This window comes from Taurulus bubalis (genome assembly GCF_910589615.1).
Source record: "Taurulus bubalis genome assembly, chromosome: 6".
NCBI lineage: Eukaryota > Metazoa > Chordata > Actinopteri > Perciformes > Cottidae > Taurulus > Taurulus bubalis.
In genome coordinates, this window is record NC_136594.1 from 23,258,619 (window position 1) to 23,268,264 (window position 9,646).

Here is a 9,646-nt window from a genome sequence, read left to right on the forward strand (position 1 = left end):
AGAGTGAGGGGGCGTGTCCATCGTTAAAAGACTTCCTGGAAGCCTGTGCTCGTGGCTCCTTGATCCTCGCTCCTCAGAGCAGAATAAAACCCAATCCCTCAGGGATTTACTGACGTCAGCTGCTAAGTGGTTGAGTGTGAGAGGCTGTGAGGGCTTGAACTGGTGTAAATATGAGGGGTACAGCACTTTGCTTCAACATATCACGTGACTACATAACAAAATATTGTGTACAATTGTATATTTATGTTATACTTTTTATTCACCGATTTGAACGCGTTCCTCACGAGATGAAGTCATTTTAAATGACTCGTCAAAACGAAATGTTTGATGAATGTAAATAAATATTATAAATATCATTTCTGCTTTCATTCCTCGGATTTCATGTGTTGTTATGTTCCATCTTTAATCCGTAATGTTGTAGCATAAATGTATTTTATCACGTGCATATTTGCTTAACTTCTTTTTTTTCCATTGGGAACTGCGTGTTTAACGTCACATTGCTATGAATTGTGGGTAATTCCCTTAGGCAAAGTCGGCATCTAATGCTGACTTGCGGAAAGGGTTCATAAAGGTCTCAAAATGTCTGCCAGAGACTCAAGCACTCGATGATGTGACAGTGGGACAGAACTAAACCCTCAAGGACTTTGCGGGAGCGCGCCTCAAAGTCCATAAGGGTGGAGATTGGGATTGGGCCTAAGAGTTTTGGGACGGCTGTCAAGATGGCGACGCAGAACCACTTCAATTCGAGGAGCGAGGAAACGTCAATTTAGAGACTTGGGATACACCCTATGATGGTGATTTGATTGATGTTTTCTCTTCAAACTACTATTTCTAGTAGGCAATACAGTAAAGATAAGAGGCCTGCTACATACTTTCATTTTGAATAAACATAGTCTATATACCTGCATATTGGAGACCCTCTCATATATAAAACATATATATATATATATATATATATATATATATATATATATATATATATATATATTTAATTGTCATAGAAAAAAAGCAACAGGTGTCACCAACGACATTACTGATGGGTTTGTTCCATTTAGACTGCCAGGAAGCCATGTCAGTGAGCCAGAGCCCTGCTGCGAGCAACAGGTGAATGAAATGCAGCCGCCATAAATGTTGGCTATTAATACCAGTGCTTGACAAGACAACTGTTTGGACTAATTTCCGCTTGGATTTTGTCAACAATGTAATTTACAGAGTTCATGAATTAATTCCATAAGATGACAATGCTGATTTAATGCCGGTATGGATCCAATCAGTTAGTGAACTAATTTAAAAGGACCCCTGGGGACTTTAAACACACACACACACACACACACACACACACACACACACACAAAATCATGTTTTCTTGGGGACTGACATGGTATTAGTATAACAATACAATAAAGCCGTTCATATGGGAAATGTCATCAAAACGTCTTGCTTTAATTTTTAACCTCAGTAGTTAACCGCCAAATATGGACATTGGAAAATACATATCGTCATAAACACAGTATAATTTAGGCTCTCACGGTAGATGCTGTTTATGCTGTTGTCTCCTACAGACTGTAGAGGCATATTTGTAATTAAAATGATTTTTGTTTTTTAAAATCACTGTTCACAACTTATTTACTGAACATAAGAAATGAAGTTATTGAAAAAAAAAACATTGAAAAAACATATTACGCAATGCATTACAAAAACAATACATGTTTGAGGGTTATATCACACATGACAACCATGAATGTGTCAAATAAAGTTCATTTCCGTTCCCATTAGTTCCTGGTCAGGGTTTAAGGGTGCACTACCACGCCTGTCCTGCAGGCGTCACTGCAGGCGGATAGGATGTAAACACGAGCAGCAGCTAAACCGCAGCAGCTAAAGTTAGACCTTCACATTTGACGTCTAGCTCGTTTAAAAGAGGAAATGGGCGCGATTGCGTTTTCCTCCGCGGTATTATTTTAATGCAGTCCACCGTTTAATGCGAAATTCTAGCAAACCTAAGGAGCAGCATTAGTGGGCTTTAATACTGAGACCAAGCTAACCAGCTAGCGTTAGCTATCTTAGCTTCGGTTGGTTAAGCCATGAACTCTTTGGTTGGCTACGGGGTGTCCTCAGAGTCCGACGGAGATGGAGATGGAGAGGATGTTGGGTAAGTATTCACTTTAAGAAATATAAGAAAACACACCGAGCGCAACACAGATTGTCAGATACTTGTGACTGCTAATGCGCTACTTAGCATAGGCTGTTAACGTCTCAGTCTCTCCCTGCACCTTTTTAATCCCACTTGTTTTGTATCTGTTACGTTCCGCTAGGGAGCTGCGTGGCGAGGCGTCGGCTGTCAAAAAGACCCGCAACTTTTTGCTGGAGTCTGGCTCCACGTCCAGCGAATCCGACCCAGAGGACCGGGACCCGGCGCGCTCCTCCGCGCCACGGCAACCCCAGAAGCCGGCGTCTCCCGCGGCCCGCCGGCCCGGCCCTCCCGCAGGATCCCTCTCCTCCCACAAGCTGCCTCCTCCCGCCCTGAACACCTCCTCGGACAGCGGCGTGTTCGCCAATCCATTCAAGGCGCAGGCGGACCGCAAGCTGAGCGCCCTGCAGAAACACGTCCCGCTCACGATGCAGGCCAAGCCCTCGCAGATCGGTGGCAAGAAGGTGTGCGTGTCGTACAGGAAGGACGGACGCTGCAGGTTCGGGATCAAGTGCAAGTTCGCGCACGACAGCGACCTCCAGACTCTCGGCGACGGTAACGCGCCCGCCGCGGGTGACGAAACGCCGGGGTCGGGTCAGGCCGAGTCCCGCGCGGGGGGCTCCCGTGGCGGAGGATCCCATCACCAAAAGGAGGAGGAGGAGTCAGGAGGGCAGCAGCTGAAGAGGAGGAAGGTCGGACTGAGTAACACCTTGATTCCTCCTAAACGAGCCATGAAGCAGTACGCCACGCAGAGGTGCAAAGAGCAGCTCAATATGTCCTGATGTCTCCTCAGCTCATATGCTCGGGTTAAAGCAGTAGTACTGGAATGTGCTCTGTGTGTATGTATAAATATATATAGTTGTATATATGCTGTCAAAATTGTGTACTACCCATGTATAAGACCGGTTAATGACTCACAGCTAGTTACATTCTGCACACACTTTTTTTTTTTGTGTCCAAAAATTTCCATTTATTTTCCTGCAGCTAAACCTAGAATTGTCCCAGTTTAGGACATGTTGTGGGACTGCTCGGGTTTGTGTTAATTACCGTCAGTGAATACAACTTTGGACAAATGTTAAGACGTTTATTTTTATCTTTTTAAGTGAACAGCTTTTTCTTCTTCTTCGTGTTTTGCTCTAACACACATCCTAAAAATCACAAGCCAGAAGAGGTGCAGGTTTAGTATTGACATGTGCGCCCCGGGCTTTTCTACATATACGTTTGCCCGCCAAATTACATTACACTTTTTAAATAAGTGTAATTTCAGTGACTGTGCTTGCCGTTATGTTGTGGGTTCACGCCTGTGTGTGTGTGTGTGCGCTCTACAAAGCATTCAAGGTCACCATTTGGCTGCCTATAACGGCCAAGGACCGTTTGTGAGTAGTATATACATTAAGTGAGTCATTACACCTTCAACGTCAACCACTAGCTGAGAAACAAGTTTCATGGCACTGCCGAGATGGCTAAAATATGCATATTTTGTGACTTTACAGAGCTGTATGTCTTATTTCTTTTCAGTTTTTAAATGTTTCTCTGAAGATAGTAGTTTGTTTTTCTTTTAACCTTGCTAAATAAAGGCTTTACAGTAGACCTGGACATTAAATGAAAAAAACAAATACAAATAAAAATAGCTGCCTGTCCATTGAAACAGAATTTTCTCATCCCACAAGTGTCTTGTGGGGGATCGTTTTATAGCTTCCTAAATGTGTGTTTTGTGTGGATTCATGATATAAATAGAGCCGGTTTATTTCATTAGGAACACAAGCTAGGTGTGCGCTTTAGATTACCGAAAGGTATGCTACACATTGCACGATGGCAACAGCTTTGCAACATAACCTCGGCATTGTTAAACACACACACACACACGTAAAAGGCTAGTTCAGTTTACAGGACTTATGTACAAAGGCAACAGCTTAAACACACACACACACACATATATACATCATTCCCTGATACAGATGTTCTAAAAAGCTAACAAATATGACTGAGTAAACGGTACGTAATATATGTGTGACCCTACGGTTTCCTCAAACATTGCAATGCAGTTTATCAGGTCGTCTTATCTTTCACATGAGTGGTTGCTGCACGAGCCTCTCGGCGCTGTCCGACAGAACCCCCCCGTGTCCCGCCTGCTCCCAGACCGTGCCGTCCGCCTCCATTACGCCCGTCTGCGCGAGGGAGCTGCCCGACGGAGGGGACGACGAGAGCACCGCATTGTCCAGAATGAAGCTGTCCCCGTTAGTGGAGACTGGGGGCTGGGACAGGAGAGGGGAGCTCATGGCAGCTGTGTGGAGGGTCTGGATCTGCTGAATGTGGGTCTGAGACTGGCTGACCGGCTGGAAGGTCATTTGAAGGATTTGTGTCTGCCCTTGGCTCTGCTGCTGGGAGGAGTACGCCTGCAGAGGGTGCAGCTGTGGTTGATGCTGGGTCACCACCTGGCTGGAGTGGAGGGTCAGCTGTTGGATTTGGTGCTGCTGAGCAGCCTGCACGAACTGGACGGGCATCTGGAGCTGGAGGTGAGTCTGCTGATGGTTGTCGGCCGGTGAAGGCGGGGACAAGGCAATCGTCACGGGCATCTGCATGGTATGGAGGCCCTGGTCCTGTCCCAGCAGAACCACCTGATGACTCACCTGCTGGGTCATGTGACCCAGCTGAGCCACCTGCCCTTCTTGGCTCAGCTGGTCCCCATGCCCGTCCTGCCCCATTTGGCTCACGTCCAGGCAGGCGACCTCCGCTTGCATGGGGTTTTCCTGCAGCTCCAGCAGGCATGCAGGGGTCGTGATGAAGGCGCCAGCGTTGGCTGCCAGAGCCTCGGCAATTAGCACCTCGGGGTGACTCTTGGCCTTGTGGGCCACCACGCAGTCCTTCTTCTCGAACTTCTTGCCACAGATGGAGCAGGCGAACTGGTAGGTGGCGTCGGCGTCGTGCTTCTTCATGTGCCAGTTGAGGGACGCCTTCTGGCGACACGTGAAGCCACAGATCTCGCACCTATGACGAAAGATTTAGAGAAAACCGCATGTGTTCATTTTGGAAAAACACAAAGAAAACGAACGAGCAATGCAATTATGAATGGAGAAGTACTCACTGCAGGGGCTTCTCTCCGGTGTGGATCATGCGGTGCACAGCCAGGTTGTGGGAGCTCTTGAAGGCTCGGGCACAGAACTCACAGATGTAGTCCCTCTGGTCTAGAAGCAACAAAAACAGAGAAATATAACCGCGTTCTCCCTTGAAATGCATCATCAACAATAGCAGGAACTGCTCAGACGCAGGTGGAAGCCGTGTGTTACGTTGCTGCTGGGGATCTACCTGTGTGGTGCTTCGCGTGGCGCAGCAGCTGCTTCTGTAGTCGGAAAAGCCGTCCGCAAGACGGGTGGGGGCAGACGTATTTCTTCTTGAGCAAGTGCTGGTACTTTATGTGGTGCTGGTGTGCAGAACAAAGAAACAACATAAACACAGATCAGGAAGGAGTAACTAGTTGAGACACACACACACAAATACATAAATATATACACACACATGCCGATCGCAGCAATTTGGAGAAGCCACCAGAGCAACTGTGACGGACATATGTCTCTGTTTTCTTATAGACCGCACTACTAATTAATTAACAGAACAATCGATAGATTTATCTACAATGAAAATAACCCGTGAGTAGAAGCTCTACTTCCTCTACAGTTTATGTGTTTGCAAATCAAACTCCAGCAAAAGGTTGGAATAGATCTCCAATCGCCGTGTGTGCTCGAGTGACGTCAAACAGACAGACCTGCAGGTAGCGAGGATGAGCCAGGACCGTCCCGCATCCTTCCATTTCACAGCGCACGTACTGCACCGGCGGCTTCTTCCTGTGTGGGGAGAAGCACGTGTCATTGCAACGTCGCAGCGCCGAGACCAGATACTAGAGTCTGGGCGAAGCGGAAATAAATTGATGTTTCAAGTCCACGAGGACGCACGCCAGCTGACGACCGGTTCAGCTCGGTGCTTCCTCAGATAGTGATAAAATAATTCAATCATGCGGCTACAATTTCGTTGTTTTTCAGTGTTGGGGGAAGGGTTATGCCAAGGATGGCACCAGTGTAACATGGAGCCATCATTTCAGGCCGGCCCCCGGCCCCAAAAGAACAGCCACGTGGTCTTTTCACGCATTTTCACCAACTACACGATATGTGTTTGAAACAGACTTCAGATTTGACTTCACCCAGATTTTAAATCCGTGTCACACATCAAACTGTATTTTTTTTTCTTGATGAAATTTAAAAAAAAAAAAAAAAATATATATATATATATATATATATATATATATATATATATATATATATATATATATATATATATATATATATATATATATAGCTATAAAAGTATAATAGCTGCATGATAAAGTTTGGATTGCAACCCCTCAACCTCACCTCCTCTTTGGCAGCCGCGGGGTTTTGTCGTCTTTTTTCCGCCGGCCTCTCCTAACACAGACAGAAAAATACAAAATTAGGTTGATGTGGTAACTCAAGGCGTTTGCTCTCTAACCACACACACAGCCACACACACACACGGTTTAGAAGTACATTGGTTATACTTACTTCCTGGGTCCATCCGGGTCCTCGACCAGTTCCTCCTCTAGCTTTATTTCCTCCTCGAAACTCTCCACATTGTCCGAGCCCTCTATCTTTATCTCCGCGACCTCTTTCTCCTTCTTCGGTGCCCTCTCTTTTTCTTTCCTCTCCTTCGGCCTCGGAGGAGCTCTGCGCTTTGGTTTCAGGACATCCCTAAAAGAAAGACAGAGGAATTAGCAAAGGTGTTTGGTCACTGGACCGGAAAAAACTTGATGCCTACGTCTAATTTTGTCAGACACACACACTCACACACACCGCTCAGCATTCGGGTCGTAGCTCTGGTCATTTAGGTCGTCTGTAAAAGGGAGGTCATCGTCAGAGCTGAGACCCTCTTCTTCCTCTGCGCCACTGAGAGCAAAACCACAAAATCACTTTGAGAAACAGAACTCCCTGCAGTCTGGCTCACGTGAATGCGCTCGGAGAGGAGCGTACCTCTGACTCAGCGGCTGGTAGCTGAGGTCGTCCGGGTCGTCCCCAAACGGAGGGTCTTCTTCATCCTCCATGACCGGCTCAGCGGCGTCCCCTCCCTCCTCTTTCTTCTGACTTGAGACGACACAAGAGCAAAAACACTACGTTACTTTACTGTCTGTAGATCCAACAATTCCAAACCGAGAGTGTGATACTACATAGTCACACATCTTTAAAGGGTCACTTAAACTAAATGACTAAATGCAAACTTTCCCACAAACCTACTGAATAAAACTGCAAAACAATCAGTGGGATGTTTTTATTTTAAGAAGAATGCATCTTTAGCATTGCGTGGTCTCCATCTTTGTCCAGCGGGACCCTTAACGCTCACAATGCACACAATGTGTCTCACCCAAGGGAGGGGTAGGAAATATATATATACACACACTCACATTTCATAGTTCTCTTTATTCTTGAACTCTCCTTCCACTGCTGTACGACAAACAGAGAAAGAGAGACATCATACGTATGAGAGAGGCAACAAAAGCACTTTCAGCCACTTCACTTTTAGATGTACGAACACGTTTGTGTAAACGAGGCAAAATAAGCAAGGACACATATTATTGCAGTCTACTGCAGAAACAAACAAAACATAAGCGTTCTGTGAAGAAGCAAGACGTCAGTGAGTGTTACCCTAAGACCAAAACATGTAACTTCCGGATGCCGAGGGAGGAACTATAAAAACAACTCATACCCCTTATCAAATATTCACGGACATACTTTAATACAATCCCTCAAAGTTCTCCTGTTTCCAAAGCATTTAAAAACTTTTTTGTCCATCTTTCTTTAAAATCCTCAATCGCAAAAGTGAAATTATAATTCTTAATTTAGAGTGATTTGCTTATCGTCAGTATTTGAGAGAGTGGGTGTTTGTTTACAGACAAATTGCCGCACTTAAACGCAAACTACGCAATGACGTCACTCTCGTCTTTGCTCGTGAAGCTAGACATTACAACCCTGCATCTGTACGCTGCGTGACGCGTGACCCCCCCCCCCCCCCCCCCCCCCCACGTGTTGAGTCACTGTGGCTCGCCGTCAACAGGTCGCTCACCAGCTGGACTCTCCATTCCGGGCTCGGTCTTACACACAGGCCTGGCAGACCCGCGGACGGCCCTGCCAGGCGGGGGCTTGGCACGGCTCTGGGCCGGGGGCCGTCTGGAGGGTAGAGCTGGAGCAAGAGGAAAGCGCGCCATCAAACACACAGTGTGCCATGACGTGTGGCACGCGCACAAGGCAGCTCTGTTGGAAACCCTTTTGCACATACAGGGAATAGGATTCAGCTAAAATGTGGATTTAGACACTCTGGTTACCTTGAGCATCTGTGGAAGGTTTCTTTGAGTCCTCAGAGCTGCAAGAAAAGAAGAAAAAAACACTGAAACCAGACGTGCAGCGAAGAATTGTAAAAGTTTTAGAGGTGAATTAAAAAATATAGAGTGACAATTTGTTAAGCCAGGTGAGTTTTACTCCACCCTCCCCATGCGGAGCTGCAGAAAGGGGACGAGCTATGCTGAAGGCGTGCTGTTGACAGGAACGAGCCCTCCGACATAAAACACACACATGAGTCCTGCACATTATAAACAAATGGGGTTGTCTGTTAGCTACGACTGTTCAATTCAAAACGTACTCTGTGCCGCGAAGGCTGTCACCTGCGACCACACCTCCAGCCTCAGCGGAGCCCGCAGACTCCGGGGTTTTCTTTCGCCTCGCGTTGGAAACTTTCCTCCGCTTGGTCGCGCCGGCGTCCGGACCCGGTCCGTCTTCTTCATCGTCGTCGCTCTTGGTGTCCTTCAGCCAGGCCGGTACCGCCCGCGTTGACCGGTCTCTCAGGACTCGCCCTGAGCTCTGTGGGCTGGACGCTGCTCCGTTGGCGTCCGTGAGCGAGGCGCAGACGCCGGACCTCGGGCGGCACGCTCCCCGCTCTCTGAGCCCCCTCCGCGGGGTAACGGTCGCACTGGTGGCCGAGGTCCCTTCTGCGGCCTTGCCCTCCGCCGGCTCGTCACCTTTATTTACGTCCCCGGTTCGGTCGCCCGCCGGTTCCATCACCGTCAGGACACCTCGCGCTACTTTCACTTCAGCTTAAAGTCAAGCAGGCTTACTCCCAATTTGAAGAAAAACGGACAACATCTGGTTTAAAGACGTTTGTTTTGGCGAGCGGCCTTTTTCCAACAGTGAGGCATTTTCAGGGAATGCCTCGGGTTCGTCGCAAATAAAATGCATATATTTATTGATTAGAAATTGAAAACTTTTCTTAATGATCTATTCAGTAATAATCCGATATCATTTTAAAGAAGCAGACCCTATTTTCGCGTTCTTAAAGCTATAGTAAACCTACTTATTCGCCCGGGCCCGGCGCACAACCATTTTGTGCGCTTTGTTGCGTCTC

At 47.0% G+C, this 9,646-nt stretch overlaps 1 protein-coding gene across 1 annotated transcript; it reads right to left on the bottom strand.

Annotated features, from left to right (window-relative positions):
* Positions 1-2,885: 2,885 nt before the first annotated feature.
* zfp91 (ZFP91 zinc finger protein, atypical E3 ubiquitin ligase) lies at positions 2,886-9,303 on the bottom strand (the record flags this gene model as incomplete). Its single annotated transcript, XM_079219242.1, has 12 exons — positions 2,886-5,176; positions 5,274-5,373; positions 5,495-5,609; positions 5,952-6,030; positions 6,595-6,645; positions 6,763-6,948; positions 7,051-7,143; positions 7,228-7,338; positions 7,656-7,695; positions 8,315-8,431; positions 8,574-8,611; positions 8,888-9,303. 12 exons carry the CDS (start codon positions 9,301-9,303, stop codon positions 4,255-4,257), a joined length of 2,268 nt encoding a protein of 755 aa, XP_079075368.1. The 3' UTR covers positions 2,886-4,254.
* Positions 9,304-9,646: the final 343 nt, after the last annotated feature.